General features: G+C 39.1%; 1 protein-coding gene across 3 annotated transcripts in view; it reads right to left on the bottom strand.

The window, feature by feature from the left end:
- The window catches only part of LOC131029706 (cleavage stimulation factor subunit 77), a 205,659-nt gene extending 188,052 nt beyond the window's left edge, over positions 1-17,607 (bottom strand). Inside the window, exons 1-4 of one of the 3 annotated variants that reach the window (XM_057960309.2) lie at positions 17,174-17,607; positions 11,864-11,941; positions 11,346-11,408; positions 11,021-11,130 (exon numbers count right to left, since the gene is read on the bottom strand). In XM_057960309.2, coding sequence (XP_057816292.2) covers positions 11,021-11,130; positions 11,346-11,408; positions 11,864-11,941; positions 17,174-17,278 — 356 coding nt within the window. In that variant the 5' untranslated portion in view covers positions 17,279-17,607. The remainder of the gene's footprint in view (positions 1-11,020; positions 11,131-11,345; positions 11,409-11,863; positions 11,942-17,173) is intronic. The other 2 variants (XM_057960310.2, XM_057960308.2) reach the window with 2 other exon arrangements.
- Positions 17,608-22,463: the final 4,856 nt, after the last annotated feature.

Genomic DNA, 22,463 nt, shown 5'->3' with positions numbered 1-22,463 from the left:
ACCTTGGTATTACCCCTTTCGATTGAAAGGAACTCTTAGGGGGCAGCCAATGGATTGCTTGGTAGTTACTGGTGCTACCTACAACTTCCTTAGTGAGCAAACTGAAAAAAAATTTGGATTACAGGTTGAGAAATTTTCAGGATTTAGAGTCACAGCTGCTAGTGGTAATACCTTGAGTTGCACTATGAAAGTTCCTTAACTTAGCCTTCAGTTAGAAACTTATCTCTTGACTAATGATTTCTATGTGATACTGATAGAGCAATATGATGTGGTTCTTGGTATGCAGTGGTTACAATCCATTGGTAGGTAAAAGAATGACAGCATGCTGGTTGGAAGCTAATATTGGTTAATTTTGTAGTAAATCAGATTTTGTGCACTTTGGAACAACTAATATAGAACAATCCTAGAGGTTGAATGAGGATTGGTTGGTAAGAGCACGGCATGCCAAATTGATAGCCCAACAAGCTACGCAGAATCTCCTACATATTCATGACCTTCACTATCCTATATTGAAAGATGGACAAAATTTGTCTAATTCTGAAAACTTGGTTGCTAATTACTCCATTAATGAGAATGAAGCTGTGATTGATGATACTTTTAGTAGGTCAGCTACTCAAGAGGTGCCTTTGATGATAGTAGAAGGTATCCATCACTAACCTGTGGATTGGTCACTGACTCCACTTCACATGACAGCAGTATCCTTGCTGATTGGTGATTACCTCTTCCTTGGTTTTGGAGGGATTAATGTCTGTCCTGGTAAGAACCGTTTGGCACTTGTGGACTTGGCAGGGTCTACACTGGTTTTTCAGCAGTATGGTAGTGTTCAGAGGTGTATTTTGGAGATAGAGACAGAGTCAAGGGTGTATTACATGGATTGGAATTGGTTTGACAATATGTTTGATAACTTATGTGATGTCATATTCTCCTACTTCAGCATCTTCAGCGGGTTCTTTATCTTCGTATGGGATCCAGGTATTGTTTTGATTGGAAATTTTTACCATAGTGGAGTAGTGGGATACTTGATGTTGCTTGAGGGCAAGCAATCCCAGGAAGGGAGGACTATAGTGTCCCCAATTTTCTAGTGATCACTCAAGAATCTTAGATTTGCCTGTTAGCCGTCTCCACAGCCAAATGATGGCGTTAGGAGATGTTTGGTCCACCAGGAGGAGCTATACTTATCCAATTTTGGAGCTTGGTGGGAAATTATTCAATAAAGCTTATAATAAAAGCTTATAAAAGCTTACAAGAGGTTATGAGTTACTTTTTTCTATTAATAAAAAATTTTAATAAAAGTAACTTTATGAAGTTATAACTTTATTATTCAAAAGTTAATAAAAGTAACTTTATAAGTTATTTTATGACTTAATAAGTGACTATTTAATAAAAAGTTCCTTGCACACATTCCTAGGAGAGTTTAATAATTAAAAAGAGGTTAAAATTTCATGATGAAATAACCCTCTTGTTGGGCGTACCTTTTTAAGAAGAGTAGATTCTTTTGGAATCTTGAAAAGATGCTTTTAGGGGTTCGAATTGGGGTTTTGGAGAGAAAAGGACTTGTACATGCATTTTGGGATTCATTGTGATTGTGGATTTTGAGAATAAAAACTATTTTGCAGGTGTGTGGATTGGAATTGGGGACGTAGACCTCCATTTCTGAGAGAAAGGACGAAAACCCTTTCATATTTTGTCAATTTGGAGTGTTGGGAATGCTTATATCTGTCCAACAAGGGTATTAATCAGAGGAATTTTGACACTTACAGCAGCAACTAATCATGAGAATCAGATCTGAGCAGTTAAAGGGCAGATTTTGGTGAATTATTGCAGTTTGTGACCAGCCATACCTCTCCCAGCCTAGCCGTACACTCCTAGCTTGCCTGGGAATTCACAAAAAATAAATTGGAGGGTTTACATCTAGTTTTTTTGTGCAAATTTCATTGTCAGCATTAGGAATAAAGAATAGAATCATTCTTTTAGGTTTATGATATCATTGGAGAGAGATATGAGCAAATCAATGGGGAAAATTGACCAAATTCAGTGAAGTAAACAGCAGCAATTCTATCTATTTGTGCAAGATTTGTTTTTGATAATTATTATTTAGGAGAATAAAACCTCAAGGAGCAGTTAGAACGCCTTGGAAGCCTTCCAAAAGCCTTTTAATCCGCAGAAGGGTAACACATCTTCTCCTAATATTGATCAGGAGTCTAGTAATGAATTGAGGAGAAAGAAACTATGTTTTACTTGCAAGGAACCTTGGGAACCAGGTCACAGATGCCTTGGCAAAGGCAAAGCCCATCTCATTGAGGTGAGATCAGATGTTGAGGATGAGCACATTCAGGACACTGATGATGAGGGAGTGCATATTGAGCCGCCACAAAAAGAGCTTGATTCTACTGATGCATAGGCTACGGCCAATGTCACCATGGCCACTCTCTCGAGCTATCCTAAGTTCCACGCCTTCAGATTGAAGGGAACTATTTAGGGGCAGCATGTAGTGTGTTTAGTAGATACTAGAGCAACCCATAACTTTATTGATCAGCACTTGGTAGAGAAACGTGGGTTATAGACAAAGGAATTTTTCAGGATTTGGTGTGAAGGATGCAGATGGTGCAGTGTTGGGATGTACTAAGAGGATTCCTCAGCTCAGTATCCAAATGGGGGACTACACTTTGACAGATGACTTTTATGTTTTTCCATTAGAGGACTATGATGCAGTTATTGGTATGCAATGGTTAAGTCACAGGATACGGCGATTTTCATGGATGAGGTTCGAATTTAATCGAATTTCAAACTTCTATAAAAAAAATCGAATTTAATCGAAATTCCTCTATAAAGCACTGCTATCCGCCTCTAAACACAACTCAGCTAGTCGTGGGTATTCTTTGAATATGCTTTGTATCTATTAGGTCATGGGTGTCTGCAACTGCAGGGTCGCCCTCGGATTTTCTCCAACAAGGGTCGCTATTCTAATAATTTATTATAAGTATACATATATTTAAAAATAAACAAAATTATAGAAGGCGAATTTTATCCGAATTTTTTTTTGAATTTTTCCCTCGTCGAATTTTATCCGAATTTCATGGCTGTCGAATTCGAATTCGAATTCGAACCTTGTGACTTAGGTTACAGGGAATTGGCAGATATGTCATTGATCATCGCAAGATGTAGTTGGAGTTCTTAGCTGATGGTAAGAAGAGAATATTGAGGGCATTGTCAAATGGAGGCCCCGCGGAGGTTTCTTCCCGCAGGATGGAGACTATTATCAAGCACAGAGATATCCTTTGGGCTACACAGTGCTTTATTTCGTCTAAAACACCTTCATCTCAGGATGGCAAAACTTATCACATTGATATACAAGCATATTTTAGATAAGCATGGTGTGGTGTTTGGTGATATACCACCTGGTGTACCGCCTGATAGAGGCTTTGAGCATGAGATAGAATTAGAGGAGGGAACAAAACCAGTCATGACCACTCCCTACCGCCATCCTAAGGCCTACAGAGATGAGATAGAGAAGACCATCAAGGAACTTCTGGATATAAGATTTATTAGATCGAGTTCTAGTCCCTTTGCTTCTTTAGTTGTGCTAGTGAATAAGGATGGGACCCTACGCATGTGTATTGACTACCGTGCACTTAACAAGAAAACCATTAAGAACCAGTATCTCATTCCTCGCATTGATGAGTTGTTGGATGAGCTTCATGGCGCAGTTTATTTTTCAAAGATTGATCTTCGATCAAGGTACCATCAGATTAAGGTGCGAGAATCAAACATTCACAAAACAGCTTTCAGGTGCCATTACGGTCATTATGAGTTCTTAGTGATGTCTTTCGGTCTCACTAATGCCCCTACTACATTTCAGTCATGCATGAACCACATATTTAATAAGCATCTGCGTAGATTTGTGTTAGTGTTTTTTTATGATATTTTGATTTACAACAGATCATGGGAGGAACATCTGAGGCACTTAGATGAGGTGTTGAGCATTATGGAATCTCAAACATTGTATGCTAAGATGTCCAAATGTGGATTTGGGCTCACTGAGATTTTATACTTGGGTCATGTGATAGGAGTTGATGGAGTCAAAGTTCATCAAGAGAAAATCCAAGCTATTCTTGATTGGCGGCCTCCCCAAAATATTTCAGAGTTGCATGGTTATCTTGGGTTATGTGCTTATTACAGGAGGTTTGTTAGAGGTTATTCTCAGCTTGCAGCACCTTTGACAGATCTCACTCGGAAGGGGGCTTTCAAATGGACTCGGGAGGCACAGGAGGTATTTGATAGGCTTAAGCAGGTGATGAGCACTTGTTCTGTGTTGGCACTTCCTGATTTCACCCAACCTTTTGTGCTTGAATGTGATGCTTCAGGAGAAGGTGTGGGTGCAATACTTATGCAAAATCATCATCCTATTGTGTATAAGAGTAGAAAACTGGAAGACAATGAGAAATTATACTCTACCTATGATAAAGAAATGTTGGCTACTATGCATGCTCTCACAAAATTCAGAAAGTACTTAGTGGGAAGGAAATTCATTGTTAAAACTGATCATAACAGCCTTAAGTACTTTTTAAAACAAAAATATCTCAATGAAAGGCAGCAAAACTGGGTCAGTAAGATCCAAGCATATGATTTTGACATTGAATATGTCAAAGGAAAAAAGAATGTAGCTGCTGATGCATTATCTAGGAAGCCTTTTATTGCTACTCTTTGTTCATTGACTGAGATTTCAGCTGATTGGAAATCTCAACTGTTGGTAGAATATTCCAAAAATCAGCATGCCTGTGAGATTATGGATGGGATCATTCAGGATGACAAGTACACGGTTGTAGATGATGTGATTTATTACAAGGGAAGAATATATTTGGTACCGGAAACTAAAATGAAAAATCATATTTTGCATGCTTTTCATGACACTCCTGTAGCAGGACATCGGGGGTATGGTAAGACTTATAGGCAGAATAGAGAGAGGTTCTCTTGGAAAGGCCTCAAAGATGATGTTTTACAGCATGTAAGAGAATGTATTACTTGCCAACAAAATAAAACCGAATATACATACCCTGCTGGTCTGCTGCAACCATTACCCATTCCGGAGCAAAAATGGATAGGAATTTCGATGGATTTCATCACTGGTCTTCCCAAGGTACACAGGAAAGATTGCATAAATGTAGTTGTGGACAGGTTGAAAAAATATGCTCATTTCTTTCCCATAGCAGCAGATTATATAGCTTCACAAGTTGCTGAACTATTTTTCAGAGAGGTATTTCGGCTCCATGGTCTTCCAAAGACCATTGTCAATGACCGTGACAGCAGGTTCATGAGTTCTTTTTGGCAGGAGTTATTTAGACTCACTCGCACAGAGTTGACACCTAGCAACAGCTATCACCCTCAGACTGATGGTGAGACTAAGATTGTGAATAAGTGGATGGAGGGGTATTTACGCAACTATGTGTCAAGATAGCAGCGTACATGGGTTCATTGGTTGTATTTAGGAGAGTTTTGCTACAACACAACACATCATATGTCTATTGATATGTCTCATTTTCGTGCACTATATGGTTATGATGCTATGACATTTATGGATTTGGCACTAGGAGATAGTAGAGCGCCACTAGCACAGGATTAGCTTCAGGAGAGCCAAGACATTCTTAAGGCACTTGAGGAGAACATTCAGCAAGCCCAGAATCAATAGAAGCTATATGTTGATCGCCATAGGATTGAGAGATCATTTAAGGTTGGAGACATGGTGTTCCTGCACCTCCAACCTTACCAGCAGAGTTCTTTGAAGATGAGTAGGGCAAAGAAGCTCAAGCCCCGATTTTATGGACCGTACCAAGTATTGAGGAGAGTTGGGGAAGTGGTATATGAGATTGAGCTACCACCAAAGAGCGGAATTCATAATGTCTTTCATGTATCTTGCCTGAAGAAGGCAATTGGACAAGGCATAGTGACTTCTTCAGTGTTACCTCCTTTGCATGAGGAAGGTAAGTTGGTTATGGTTCTAGTTGAGATCCTAGATAGTCGTGAGAGGACATTGAGGAATAGAGTGATCAGAGAATATTTGGTTAGATGGAAGGATTTGCCCATAGAGGATGCCACTTGGGAAGGAGAAGTTATTCTACAACATCCAGCACTTCAGTTGCTTGAGGACAAGCAATCCCAGGAAGGGAGGACTGTAATGTCCCCACTTCTCTAGTTGCCATCCAAATGCTTAAATTCACCTGTCACCCGTCTCCACAGGTGAAGTTCAGTGTTGGGAGATGATGGGTTAGCCAAAGGGGACCTATACTTGGACAAATTTTGCTTTGGTGGGCCTTAATAATAATAGATTATAATTTTATGTTATAAAGTTACTTTTTCAAAATTTGGAAAAAGTAAATAAAAGTGACTTATAAGTTACTTTATATTTTAATAAATGACTATAACTTTTCCCATGGCACGACCCCCTAGGTGAAATAGTAATTTATTAAAAGGTGGTCAATTTTAATGTGATGTAGACCCTTAAGCAGATAGAACTTATGGGGAGAGGAAAAATTCCATTGGAATCTTAATTTGATGCCTTTAGGGGTTCGATTTGGGAGAGGAAGGCATAAGTGTGATTTGGAATCATTATGGAGCATTCTTGTGTGGTTAATTTTATTCATTTCTCTCTGCAACAATCTGCCATAGCAGTCTCAGCAGCTTGGAAGCCCAAATTGAGGACGAAAACCCTTGGTTCGGGCAGGTTGGACGATACCCCAACCAATAATTTCACTTCAGCACTCAAAAAGATAAGTTTCAGACCAAATTGAGGGTCGATTTATTCAGTTTTGTGGATCAGAATTACAAGTTTGACAGGGAAGGACAGATCTAAGCATTTGGATCAGTTATTGCAGCAAGGAATAGAGCATTTATGTCAGCAGTACTGCTCCCTAGCCTAGCCGTACCATTTATCATGCCTGGGAAATCATAGAAAATAAACTAGAGGGTTTACCTTTGGATTTTTTGTGCAAATATCATTGTCAGCAGTAGGAATTAAGATTGGAAACATTCTTTCAGGCTTATGATGTCCTTGGAGAGAGATATGAGCAAATCAGTGGGGAAAATTGACCAAATTTGGTGAATAAGGAAATAGCAGCAGATTGGTCTATTTGTGTTAGATTTGTTTTTGGTAATTATTAGTTAGAGGAATAAAACTCTTTGGAGCAGTTAGGAGACATTGGTAGCTCCTGTAGTAGCATCCGGACTCATTTAAGCTAATAAAGCAACCCTCCAGGGAAGGCGTTGGACCTCTGGTAGGCCAATTTTGGCATATCTCTGTTGAATTCCACTTTTTGTTGGCATTTGTTATTTGCTGTTAGAAAATCAGTCAATCTGAAATTTAATTTCAGTCATTAGTTCAGGTTTTGTCATTGTCTTTCAATTGCATATATACATTGCAAAAACACAAAACAAACATATAAAACCAATTTTCTCTACCGCTGGCCAAAAAAATCAGAATCAGAAAACTAAGTCAGATTGCTACATTCAGTTTTCAGCATCTTTCATACCGTCTCAATAAATCAACTAATGCTTCAGGTGAGAATAATAGAATTTACTTTATTGCAGGGTAATGATTTAAAACATTACTTTATGAATGATTTCCCTTAAGGAATATAATTGATACTCCTTATATTCCAGTATTTGGTAAATGATGTCACTGTCCAATGTCTCTGAAAACTATAATCTTACGATTCTTCTCAGGGAGTATCTCCAGAAATAGACACTAGCTTGATAAGATGATTGTTTTGCATAACCTTATAACCACGTCAATACACTGGATGATGTAGATGAACAGCAGAATAGATTAAATATATATCCTTCGTCTGGGATCTCTGTATAATAATCAGTATAAGCAAATAGAAATGTGTTTATATATAAGTTTAATGGCAGCCAGATGTAAGCTACGCAAGGATCTTCTAAACTTCATGGAATTCTTGCACAATGATGTAATGATCCCATATTTTTCCCCTATGCCTCCCCGAATGAATTCTATCTTTCTTATGTATCTTGTATGATGGAATCGTTGCATTCAAAGAGACATGTATCTCCTTATTTCCGCCTTTCCACAAGCAGATTACATCTCACCAAACCATCAGTTTATGACACACGTCATATACTTGTTAGGCTTTGACTAATCCCCTCTTAACCGCATTACTTCATGGCTTATACCAATCGCTCCTTAGTCACGCAATTGTGATGTCCCTTAAATATCGATTTTAATATTTGTTTGCAATGGTCTTCAATAATTCACATCAGACGGTAATTGTAATGATGACATAAGGAACCCGATGATATGGCTTGATTTCAAACGGCTCTAATGTTTCTGGAAGGAGTATTATCGATGCAAGATGTTGGATTGTCTCCTTGTCCAAAATTATTACTCATTGGAAGACAATAGTTGTTAACTATACTTTGTATATATTACGACCCCTTCAAATACAATGGTTTTCTCAATCGCCTTTTTTTTAATCTCTTTGGTACCTATACTAATATCCGCATTGCTCACATTCCTGATCGCGCCACTATATGTTTATGCACTCATAGCCACGTTAGGGTGATGAAGATGCCACCAAAACTTGGCAAATCGAAGAATCTTATGAGTTCTTACGATTTGATTTTAATATTCAAAAATACAAATCTTCTTCCTATACTTGCCTCGGTTGATTTATTTGCCCAACATGTCTGAAAGCCATAATTCTTTCATAGTCAGTCTATTTTCACCAGTATGTGAAATATCGGTATTCTCTAGTTAGACTGATCCTTAACATACTTGACATCATATTTGATAGAAGATTATCAGAGAAAGCCTTGGATGCTTGCAAGTCTTTATGCCCTGCTGGATGCTCATCTATCCCTTCTTTAGTTATCTTTCATCCTAAATAGTTCATCAAATATGGTCATTTTTCCCAGTGTTCTACTTTACAATTATAAATATACAACCCAATACTGGTACTTATTACTTCTACTTAAAATTTGTTATCAGGGCTGCACCCTTGATCACAGCATTGTTCATCATTCGTTATCTTTTTGGGTCAAAGATGGGGACATCACATCCACATACATTTGAATGAATCAATTAAAAATTCTCCCTTAATCTCTGCTCACTGATAGGAAAGCAAGTTCTGGAATGCTTCCCAAGTATGCATTTCCTGCATGCTCTAGTACACTCAACTTCAAACCTGGCAACCCATGCACCATATTCTTGAAAAGGGTAATACACCGCAGTGAAAAAGCCAAAGCTGCTTGCGTTGTAACTTGGACAACTTAGCATTACCTTGCACTAAAGATCTATGAGCAGTAAACAAAAGCCAGCACAAGCCACCATTACACACTCCTTTACTCAAAATCTGAAAATCTTCTTGGTTGCAATCTCTTGCATCATTCTAGTTATGATCAAATTCAACTTTCCTCGTGTCATCAATAATAGCTGAAACAACAAAATTTTGCGCCACCATCCAGTCTCTATGGCTTCCTGTACATTGTGTATCACCCAAATTGGCAAGGATTCCAACTCAAGGCATCAAAATAAGGAAGGCAATAACAAGGCACCCAAGGACACTGAGATGGTAGAAGAGACTGACAAATGTAGAATGCAAAAGGATGCCACTCCAAGGATAGATGCCAAACTTGGTGGATTACACAAAGCACATAAATTTAATGTTTAAGGCCACTCGAATCCCATATGCCTCCCTGCAATGAGGTTGCCATAAAAGAATTTGAGCATGACTCATGTTTGTGTAGTGAAAACAAGCAGTAGACACCTTCAATCTTTTATCACATTTCTTATATCTCAGAGAATCATGGGAAGGGGACAGTATGGCAGCAGGTTATTACCAATCATTAGAAATGATGGTAAGGATGTCATCAAATGCAGGACTTGGTATTTTTAAGGAATTGGTTTGATTTTGCTCTTCTTTTCAAATCTATTTCAGTTTGATGGCTTTACAATTTTTTATCTCGAGTAGGTTTCATGAATTGTATGGTAGCCTATGTTTAGGACCACCATGCAGGAGATGATGCAGTGATTCCTGATGTTGAAATTGATGAAGATGGGGGCAATGAATCGGTGACTACTGCAGGAAGGTTAGTCTTTGACTTATTACAAACTGGAACTCTGGCATAATATCAAAGGAGAGTTACTACAGAAGCTGCTGCTGGGATAAAGAAGCAGCTGGGTGATGATACTAATGCAGTTCCAAATAATGATGTGTATGAAATGCATAGTTGCGTAGAGACATAGGGGTATGGATACTGGCACAGGTACAGGGACACCTTTATATTCAGGATATGTGTGTGTGTGTGTGTCCTCATTTGTATAGTGAAGTTTCCTGCTAACTAAGCACAACTGCCATTGGGCATGGGCTGTCAATTGTTTGTGATCAAATTTCTCATCAAATGGAAGCTGCGGTGGCCAGCTTTGAATACCACAAGGGGAAGCATGATGGATGAAATTGACCATGATCAGTTAGCAAGGGATGGACACTTCCATGAAGATATCTATGATATACAGAGGACCATGCACAGAATACACAAGTGCAAAATTAACTCTTACACCCTATCTTTCTGTGTGGTGTTGATACTCAAGCAAATTTCATTTATTGATGATTATTTGAGAGTAATTTCATTAAAAATTTGTGGCTAAACCTTTGGCAAGCCTGCTGTCAATGGGGATGGGTAGTGCAGTTCTGATGGGCAATGTGGATTGGTGGATGGGTTTGATTCTTAGCTTTATATGCCCCCTTCCTATCAACCATTGAAACTGAATATGGACTGAATGGACATGGGCCTGAAAGTAAATATTTGCTCCGCTGGTAATACAATTTCAAAATGTTTACCTACCTGACAGAAACACGCCTTTAAATGCATATAATTATCTGCTACTAACAAGAAGCACCTTTTTCATATATATTTCCTAAGAAGATATCTATAAAAAGCATGAAAAAATCTATTGCGAGTGAAACAATATCTAAGAACTAGGAACGCTGAGTAAATTCGAGTGTCTGACCAAAGACCAACATGACGACAACTAAGCAAGCAACGGCTAAATATTTGTCTTGTTGCATCATCATTATTTGTTGCCATTTGTGCCTCCACATAGAGCCTCCAATACTTGGCCTGAAATAAACGGATTACATTCAAAATCTAGAATGATTGCCTTGTAAGTCACATTTTCAAAGATTTCAAATACCATGAAGCAAAAAACAAAGCAATTGAATCACCAAATAAACTACTCAAAGGACATATTTCTGAAAATTGCAGATACTGTAGAACACTAGAAGATGAAAATGAGCAGTCAAAGAAAAACAAGCACCAGAGAAAAACATGCTTACTGCAGTTGGAAAGATGGAAAGTAGTTGCTCGTATATTGGTGTTGCTTCAGAAATGGGTCTTAACTGTTGCACAAAGAGATAAAACGAATTAAATTATAACTGTCAGTGCATCGTGGTCAACTTACAAAATCTTGTATAATTTATAATCTTCTAAACCATATAAACAAAGCAATTGAAAGTAATTTTATATGATTACATTACATATCTGTATCTTCCCCTACAACAACTTAAAATTGTCCAATTAAATTGAAAATCATTCAAACCTCGTATAATCAACTGTACTTCCTACATATCTCTTCTAAAAGAAAAAAAGGAGTTACAAAGGCCTAAATCAACTGTGATTCAGTGCGAATACACCTAGTTATGACTGGAGCTTCACTGGCTCTAAGGATACCACTTGAATAACAAATTGGTCTATCTCAAGGTCAAGATGGATAGACTTAAAATGGCTCATTTATTTGAGCCTGAAGACTATATGAACAAAAGCAATACATGACAACTGGAATGCTAGGTCTTACCTGGGCTTCATTAGCAAGGTCAACCCAAGCTTCAACATCATATCGATCTGCTAGAATGCGCTCTCTTGATGTCCTCTCCTGTATTAACAGATCCATTCATTTATTAGTAATGTCAGAAAATCAGTTGCTCATCAAAGTTGCTCTAGTTCTCTTTTCCGTGTTGATATACCTACTTAATCATCACAAGATTATCACATACAACTAAAAGAAATATAAAAACATAACAATCATACTTTCTAGTATGGTTTGAAGTTGTGAGGTACAGTATCATTGTTGATCAAACTGTGCATACCAACCAAGAAAGTAATAAATTTGAACTTTGATAAAACTGAACTTGTTATTCTGAATGGCAAATCTACCTTAACATCATCATATGAACCACAATTTCCATTAAAAAGCTCCTAAATTTACTAATGTTTGATAGAATATATCCAGACAAATTCTCTCCTCAATAACGATGAGTGAATTTTGAAAGTCAATAAGTAAAATTGTACCATTGAGATCCATCCATCTACGGTGTCCTGCAGAAATCAAGCTATATAAGGATGAATGGAGATAGAACATTCAAAACTAGACCATCCTAGGCTCTCCTAAATTTCTGCTCAAAATTTGCCAATGATACCATTATGATTGACAGATACGCAAGACTAATTTTTATGATTAAGGAAAAAAATTAACATAATACAATCATAGCAGGAAATTCAATGTATATGACTTATACCACATGAAGACAAAGATCCAATATAATTATTGGTAGAAAGTTAAAAAAGAAAAACATATTTAAAGTCACAAAAAATTTTGAATTAGTAATAAATTGGATCCTACAGGCCCTAGATCTGTAGAAACTAGTTAGACGTAATTTCAATCCAAATGTATTAAAAAAAGGGTTAAGATGGACCATCATCCAGTCTATTCTAACAAAAAAATGTTTTCTACTTCATAGGATCGTGTAAACCAATGTTTAAGCCAAAAACACTCTGGAAATTATTGTTTATGGAAAAAAGTTTAATTGAATGAGATAATGATGCATTAATAACAGGAAGTTATTAATGCATCATTACAGCAATTATCTCCTTTGCAGAGGTGTTTGACGAACTTCTAATTTGTGGTTTCATTACCTGGAATTTGTTTCCAGATAAAAAATTGTGGTTTTTCCGGACTTTTTTGTGAGAAATTTCCAGAAGATTTTTTTTATCAATTTTTTTTATTAGAAAATGTGGGTTTTTACCGTTTTTCACAAAACAAAGGTTTTTTTATTGTTTTTCCACAAAACGAAGGTTTTTGGCCGATTTTTCACAAAAATCATGTGTGATTTCAGCATCGCATCAAGGGTTTGATATTTTTTCCACAAAATCGTGGTTTCTTGCAGCTTGTTTTGGGTCGCACCTAGGGTTTTAGGGCGAACAGTGTATTGTTTTTATGATCAGATTAAGAGCAATTAGAAAAAGGCAAACACAATGAACAATGAACACAACAAGATACCCTAGGAAACCCCTCCAACATGAGGGAGAAAAACCCAGCAATTAAATCTCTTATATATATTGAAGTAATTGAATACAATAAGGCCAACACACAACCAATTATGAGGCCACTGACAAGGCCGATCAGCAACTATAATAATGGCACCGCTTAACATCATATATCGACTTCCTTGAGACAAGTATCAAGCTGCTGAAGATGAATGAACTGCTGAAGGAGAGCGATCTGAATGTGAATATAATAATATATTTGAAGTCCAAGAGTGAGGTTGCCTTATGCCTTTATATGTGTATTGTGCCCCTCCACATGAGTCGTCCTCCTTCTCAAGGAGGACGGCTCTTCAATTAGAAGAGTGGCGACTTAAATAAGTCGGGCCATAAATAACCCTTGGTCGGCGATCATAAACAATTAAGTCTCCCGTCGCAAATAATACATCAACACTCCCTCTTTAGCTAGGGAGACATTTTCTCAAATACGCATGTCATAGAGTCTCTCAACATGACACTAACAATGGCTACACCCATTAGTGAGAAGAGTTTATCACGGAGTCTCTCAACATGATACCAATGATGTCCATCATGGCTACTCCCATGTGGAAAGAACATGTGTACAAGTGCCCATCATGGAGTCACTCAACGTGATGTCATCATGGAGTCTCTCAACATGATGTCCACTATGGCTACTCCCATGTGGTAAAACACAAGTATAGAGAGTTCATCACGAAGTCTCTCAACGTGATGACATCCATCATGGCTACTCCCATGTATGGCTATGGAATTGTACACTAGTGTTCATCACGGAGTCACAAAACGTGATGTCGTCATCTCATCATGACGTTCACCATGGCTACTCCCAGAGGGTGGAACAAGGGCTTTCACCTCAAACTTCTCTCTAACAGAGAAGAATGCATTAACAAGGGCTTGCACCTCAAACTTCTCTCTCACAAAGAGGAATGCATTAACACAAATCCTCATGATGATGAGGCTCCCTCTGAAGCTTCAAGTTCTTTCATCAACCTCCTAACCTCCTTGTCCAAGGTTTTGCCTCTGTTGGTTTGTCAGACTCCCTCTGAATGTTATTTCCTTCTCTTTGAAGAAACTGATCATAATGACAATAAGTTCTTACTCTTCGAGAGATGTCTCAACTCAGTCCCATTACAGCAAGTTGTGTCTCTATTCTTCAGCCTGCATGACTCCCTCACAGGATGCATCAAGCTCTTTCTCCCTTGAATGCAATCTCTTATCATCCTTATGCTCCTTGGTCTGCCCTAAAAGTATTTTAGAGAGTTTAATAATAGTTCATAGAACTAAATTATCTTGAAGTGAAATACCAATGCCAGAAGCATACATGATTCACTATCCTAATGTTATTGTATGAATGAACATGAGATACTCTTTATTGATCTTGATAAATACCAATCACTACACTCAATATAACTTGCTGCTCTTGCGCTCAAATCAGTCCACAACCTTCCTTCTATATGTTCATGGCATGATCACAGGCCCATGTCCCAGTATTAATAGTGACTCAGAATACATCAACACTGAGATTTGACGTGATGGCTGGGTAAATTTGAATATGGTCTTTGACCATTCAAATTTATCGATGCACTCCTTTTCCAGCTGACAAGAGAGGAAAATCTCTAGGCGTACAATGTCCTTTGACCTGCAGATTGATGTCGTTGCAAGGAAGTATGACTTCATAGTCTCAACCCTCCATCAATCAACAAAGATGAACCAATTGGAATCAACTACAAACAACTTCTCAACCTGAATACTTCCAGCAAACCTTAAGTCTACGAAGATAAGGTAATCTGATTGTCACCAAGCTGTTCTGACCATCCTTTATACTGGCGTCAGGTGTTATAAAGTATAAGAAAGGAAAAAGACATATTGAAACAAAAAATGATTATTTTTTGACATGTTTGGGCCTCTTTTTTTAGTCTAGCCAAGTTTTTTAAAGAAACTCGACAAGTTTTTGCTGCGAGTTAAAAACTCGCAGAGTTCAAAAACTCGGCGAGTTTTTGAAACTCTGCGAGTGTGCCATCTATGAAATAAACGATCGAGACCAAAAGAAAGAAATGAAACTTCCTAAAACTAGATGACGAAAGATAGAAAAGAAACTTCCTAAAACTAACTAGATGACCATTACAACAATATTTAAATATTACTACAACACCCTTCTTTAATGGTCATTTTACTAACTAACCTACAGAAGATGTGACATAATTTGCAGGTCATTTGGCCACGAATGCATAGAAGGCTGACTCCTCTTCAAAACGCTCTGCGACACGAGTCTGTTGTTGAGACCCTCCCCGGTTCTATAGAACTTCTGGATATGACCAAGTTTACCACAATCCTTCCAACATGATGTTGGGTAACGAAGCTATCTGTCTTGGATTTATTTTTAAACAATCGTGCAAAATTTTTGAAAATCCACGATTTTGCAATACTTCCAGCAAACCTGAAGTCTACGAAGATAAGGTAATCCGATAAGTGTGACCATCCTTTATACTGTGCCTTTATACTCCCTGCCGATGAACCCATCCAAAGTTTTATACTGCATGCAATAGGGGCACCCCCGGGTAGGTTTGGCTGGGACTATATATATATATGCCTAATTTGATGTTTGTCCATTGTAGATCGTAATTGTGCTTCTCAGCTTCTCTGTGCTTTGTGAATTTCAGTTTCAACTTTCAATCTTTCATCAATATAAATATATTATAGAATTGAAATTTTGTGTTATCAGTTATTTATAATTATACCATTATGATTACCTAATGGATTATTGGATATCTTCTTTTTACTTACTTAGGTTATTTGTAATATATTATGATTACCTAATGGAGTATTTTATTAGTCGTCACCCTACCATCTCCAAAACATTGGCTCTATTTTTTCCCCATCCCAGAAACTCAGAGAAACACTAGAATTTCTAGCCGTCCCCTTTTGGGTTCCTGTGTCCCCCCATCCCCTTTCCCCATATAGGGGCTCTGTGGAACTTAGTTGCTCCCCGAGAACTCGCAGGCAAAGCCTTGCCAGAAAACTGCGAGTTTCAGAGTTGGACTCAACTGCTGAAGGAAAACTGTGCCAGGTGTTCCAAAGCCCTTTTTCTTTTTCCCATTCTCATCTTCGGCAGGTAAAAACTTAGCAAAGTGGATTGATTGTTGAGTGATTTGTAGGTCTGATTTGAAGACTGACTCGATGATTGGGATGTTTCTCATGCACTATTTCTGTTTTTTTCCGGTGCAATTAATTTATGTCTTTTTTTCTGCCGAATCCAAGTCGAAGTCAAAATTTTGAACTTCCGAATCTAAGTGTTCCTACTATGAATCGGAACATAGTATTTTGAGTCGGCATATTAAGACTGTGACGGACAAAATGCAGTCAACCAGTGCTCTGAACCTATATGGCAGAAATAATTTTACAACTTACAAAAACTATGGTCCTTGGCACTCTTGATGCAGAAAGCTATGTGTTTTGTTTTGCATACACTTAATATAACTTAAAAGTTACTCTTTGCACCAGTGACAATTATTAAAAAATGCATTTATATTCCAAGTACTTGCTGATTTTCGTATTGTTAAAAAACTAAGATCATCAGATTGTCACAGTCCACAAAAATCTATAGACAAAGTTTTTAAAGAAAATTGTGTATGTACTTTAACATTGATGTTTCCGACAACATTCTTTGATCGTCAATGGGATGAAAAACAGTTTTCTCCAAAGTAGAAACTTGCATATACATATATTTAAAAACTGTTTAGAAATTCGTGATTGAAACGAAAAGCCGGATCTTTGAATTTAGGATATAGAATGTAAAGAAGCCCACCTTAAGAGTAAGAGGGGGGGCAAGGCGGCCAAAAAGGCCAGCTGATGCAGATGCTGATGTTGATGTTGATGTGGAGTCCAGTGTAGGTTCTTCATTGGCGGCCATGCTGTTTTGCTATTCCCCTACAGCTCCAACACGACAAACTGCAACTCCTGACGATGGCCTAGCATTGCATATCTTCAGAATAGAAGCATTTTCATTTTAAACCTCGCGACTGTTGTTAGAGAATAAGCAGACGGAGGGATTCCTCCGCAACTGCAGCAATGCCTCAAATTAAAAAATTGGGTAACTGTAACTGCAATCGCAGACCCAAACCATACTTGGGGAAAAAAATTATCTTTGCTCTTTTCTTAATGGAGTAAATTTTTTCCGCAGAAAGAGTTGTCTGTGGAGGAGTGCCTTTGCATTGGGCTGAAGGCGGCTATCCATCACCGTCGTGGTCAAATATTAATTTATCTGCGTTGAGATATAGTAAATCTATATTGTTAAATACACTTGATTTAATGGTAAAGTTTATGTTGTAAGTATTTAGATGGTGGTGAGTGTTCAAATTTTCTATAATATCAAAAATTTATATTTTCAAGTGTAATTGTAAGAATATTTAGTGGAAAATATATGTTTGAATATTTTAGTATAATTATGTGAGACAGAAATCTAGACTAATTAATTAAATAAGTGCATACAAATAAAGGTACAAGTAACCTTTAAACTTGATTTAATTAATGACATTTAAAAATGATACATGTTAATATTTATTTTAGTTAAATGAAGGGGACCAAGTATTTAGTTGTTCCAATAATAATGATGAACAATTTTTGTTTTATAGAATATGATCATTAAAAAAAGAATATATTTTTTAGTCTATTTATTATTTGAGAAGAATTTTGTGTAAGTTGTATGGTAATACTCTATTTAGTATGGCAATAGTATGACACTTTGAGCAATTAAATAAGTGCATACAAATAAAGATACAAGTAACACTTAAGCTTGATTTAATTAATGACATTTAGAAATGATAAATGTTAATATTTTTTTCTAGTTAAATGAAGGGGATCAAGTATTTAGTTGTTGCAATAATAAAGATGAGCAATTTTATGTTTTATAGAAAATAGAATATATATATTTTTAATATATTTATTATTTGAGAAAAAAAATGTGTAAGTAATAGATAATACTCTATTTAGTAGGCAGTAGTACACAGGTATGGCACCTTGAGCATAACTATGACATGTAGTCAAGATCTGTCTAGGCACAATGATGAATCTTTTTGCAACATAAATCACTACCTAAAACTCAACATAGGAACATCCATGACAATGTATAAATTCGTTCAATTGGTTGTTGGGAAATAAAAGATATTCCTACATTAATCATGTGAGGAAAGTGTTATCGATTTTCAAATCCAACAAAATTATAGTAGCATAATGACTTGTATGAAACACTTGGAAAAGGAATCAAGATAGAAAAAGAAATTAAAGGAACATAAATGCACATAACACCATATATGTATACAAGGAAAACCTTTTTGGATAAAACAACTAACATCTAAAGCAACACTCATCGCAATTACTGTTTGCCCTCTCTGGTGAATAGCTTAAAACATAAAGCATGTAATGCAGAATAATAACGCCATAGATATCAGACAAGTATAAGAGATATTATTCCATTCATAATTGTTGTTGTCCACAAGTTACATTCGAAAGTATATAAAGATGTCGAGGGGGTGCGAGCGCCAACCGTCGCACCGCAACTACCACCCCTCGGTTGCCAACTAACCAACACAATTACAACTTAATTAACTAGTTTTATTTCCGTGTACAATATTGCCGCCAACATCATCCCCCCCCCCAAAAGAAAAGAAGTCGTCTCCGAATGACTTAACACAAAATAGAGATGACATTAAACAGAACTGCGGATGCCAGTCGAGCCCGAAACTTATACACCTGCTGCATCCTCGCTTAAAAACCCTTTTCTGCTACCATCATATGCTCAAGTGCGGATTTCACCATTAGTGCTTCCTTTGACATCACAATCCTCCTGTGCCTAAACCAAACTTGTCTACAAAACATGGTTTCAGTCTCAGCCTCCACCAACTGCTACTCAAATGATACTGTCTCGATAGCCACCGGCGTTGCCCTCTTGGCATCTAACTCCTGGGTACGCTGAGCTAAGTCTCACGCTAGTATTGCCTCCAACTTGGTGGTGAACTCCTCCCGAGCCCTCTCTGCATCCACCAAGGCAACCTCACGTCCAACCGAGACATACTCCAAGTTCCTCAAAGCGTACCTATCCTGCCTAGAGGTGGCCACAACCCGCTGGCACAAAGGCTAGGAGACACCTCAAATCCTCCATCACACTCCCCAAAGGCTGATAACTGAACTGAATAACTCTTTGTTGTCATACAATTGCGTGGACCTACAATGCCTTCCCTCAAACTCTGTTTGTTCGCAACCTCCAAATCTGTCTCCCTCTACGGCTTATGGCTTTCCCGCCAATGCTTAACTGCAGGCTTCTTTCTCACAGTATGGACAACCACAACACTTCCCCTGGTATTCTGTAGCTCAAAAATAAACTGGGGGTCTCGAGGCAACGCCCCCAGCGAGGTTGAGGGGCAGAGCCCCTCACGGGGTCTGGGGCAGCGCCCCAGTGGGGTCGAGGGGCAACACCCCTCGTGGGGTCCGGGGGCAGCACCCCAGGTGCCAACACCAATTTACAACCTTCAGAACCACACGAAAGTCCATGGCGCGCATCATTTCTGTGATGTTTTACGATGTCAAAACCCTTCTTCTACACTCCAATATTTTCAGTGTCCAGGCTCCAGATGGCATCGAATAATTTTTCAATCGTCGTTTTTTTTTTTTTCATCCTAGCCATGCAACCTCCCCGTACGATCAACAACAGCACTGACACCTCCGTGAGGTTTCCTTCTTCTTCTTTTTCCTTACATGGGCTACGTGGTGCAGGTTTCAAGTGCGGCGTGCGGGTGTCCACCGCCAGTGGCCCCACCATCGATGTGACCACCGCACGGTGGTTCCACCTTCGGTGGTGCCACCGCTGGTGGTCCCACCTTCAGTGGTTCCACCGCCGGTGTGGTCACCGTACGATGGCCCCACGACTTTTTTTTTCTGTTTTTGCAGCCGTACGGTCAACTGTCGTACGGACCCGTATGGTGGTTTTTTTAAAAAAATATATATAATCTAATTGTCGAGAGTCTTCAGCTCGGGTCCCATGCCGTTGGGATCGCCCTTCATCCTTCTCAGTTTTCCTCACCCAAGAGTCTCCCGCGTTGGTCCCATGCCTCTCAAGTCACTTGCCTGGCCTCTTGAGTCCCCTTCCATCCTCTCGGGTCCCCCTCCGGGCTCTCGGGTGTCCATCCGGCCTCTCGGGTCCCCTGCGCGCTTCGCGTTGTAGGGTTTCAATTTGGGCCCGTTGGTGGCCAATCTATTTTCAATGGCCATCCAAAGACTTGGAACCACAAATTCTATAGGGACCACGGTCTCCTTCCCGTACATAAGAAGAAGAAGAATAATAAAGATTTTGAAGGCTGCGGCCTTCCACACAGGGTTCCAATCGTTGCTAATAATCTTGGGATTATCTACGTCATCGAGGTTTGGGGCGTCTCCCTTCCAATACTCTCTGTATTCTGGCAGGTTCACCTCCTTTGTTGCTTGCTCTGGTTCCTCTACTTCGAGCCTGTAGCTCTGGAACATTTCGTAATCCTCCATTTGCCAATGGAAGAGCCCATTCAATGACCCTGTCTCATCCTCGGAGCATTCTCCTAGTTTGAGAATCCCTTCGTCGTTGGGCTCCCTATAGCCTCGTCCTTCGTCCCTCGGGTAGCCTTTTCCTTCACCCTCCAATTCCGAAGATGATGTCAGTTCCTCGTCAACAACCTGGGTCCTCAGATCAATGGTGTACTTCTGCCCCCCTTTCTCCATAGAAAGGGTGTTCTTTTTCCAATCGTGGTTCACCTTTGCTGTAACCAGCCACCCTCTGCCTAAGATGGCGTCGTACCCCTTCTTCTTGAGTGGGATTACCATAAAATCTAGTATGAAAGGTTGCGTGCCGATGGTGACTGGTTGGGCCATCAGGGTGCCGAGTGGCTTGATGCCGTGTTGGTCTGCACCTACCAAGTTGAACGTGGGTGGCCATAGTTTTGGCTTCCCCAGCTTCTTCCACGTATCCTCTGGCAGTACATTCACCCCCAAACCTCCGTCCACGATGGTGTCTTTGAAGATAGCCCCAAGAATTCCCATCTCTACTACAGCAAGATGTCGACCACTATTCAAGGCCAACAACATTGGGTCAGCTGAGGGGCCGACCGGAACTTCCGCTCGTGTGGCACGCAAAGGTGCCTGTGCAGTGGTTTGTATGGAATTAAAAATGGCAGTTCTTAACTGTGGCATCATTTCTAGAAGGTCCTTTACCCTTATAGGTACTTCCATCTGCAGTACTTGCCCAATGATGTTATTTTCCACTTTCGTACAGGATGATGTACTCGCCACCTCGTTGTCCCGTCGTTCGGCCGTCATCTCACGTTCAATATTGGCCTTTGCCTCCCATAATCTCTCCTTCTTCGTACGGGGGTCGGGATAAGTGGCCTTTTTCGTTTGGGCGCGAGTGATTGCCAGTACTTCTTTCTCACCAGTTTCTCAATGTTGAGGAGATTAACCCCTGCCTGTGGGCAATTTGCGTCCTCATGGTCGCCTGACCCACACCATCGGCAGAGGTGCTGAGGGGTGGCTTCCTTCGTGCAATCACAGGCGAAGTGCCCCCACTGATTACAGGCCCTACATTGGATAATTGGCCAGCCCTTGGCGTCATACTGGATATGGCTTTCATTATTGTTATTATTGCTATTCCTTCCGCCACCACGTCTGTTGTCCCGGTAACCTCCAGATGATGTCATTGTGTTGGTTTGCGAAGTTCCAACGGCCAGTTGCTCTTGCATGAAAAGAACTTGTTGGCTCCTGGTTTTCATATTGTAGGGACATTCCTTTGTCAAATGTCCCGCAATCTGACAAATGTCGCAAAAAGCCTTTTCGAGGTAGGACCCCTTGGTGTGTCTGTCACTCCTACAGTCGATACACCACACGTCGTTTTCTTCAGTCTTACTTGTACTCCCCTTCATGGCTTTGAATTCTTTCAGCATTCATTCCATGTCCTTTTGGAGAGCGTGCACCTTTTTACTTGATTCGCCACTGCTAATGCTTTCCCCGTCAAAGTCTTCATCATCGTCAGATGAATATTTATTACTTTTCTTCTTCTTTGACGTTTTGTATTCGCTCTA

This window comes from Cryptomeria japonica, chromosome 9 (assembly GCF_030272615.1).
Source record: "Cryptomeria japonica chromosome 9, Sugi_1.0, whole genome shotgun sequence".
In the NCBI taxonomy this organism is placed as follows: domain Eukaryota; kingdom Viridiplantae; phylum Streptophyta; class Pinopsida; order Cupressales; family Cupressaceae; genus Cryptomeria; species Cryptomeria japonica.
Note: the sequence above shows the minus strand (reverse complement) of the source record. Positions and strands in the feature narration are given on the sequence as shown.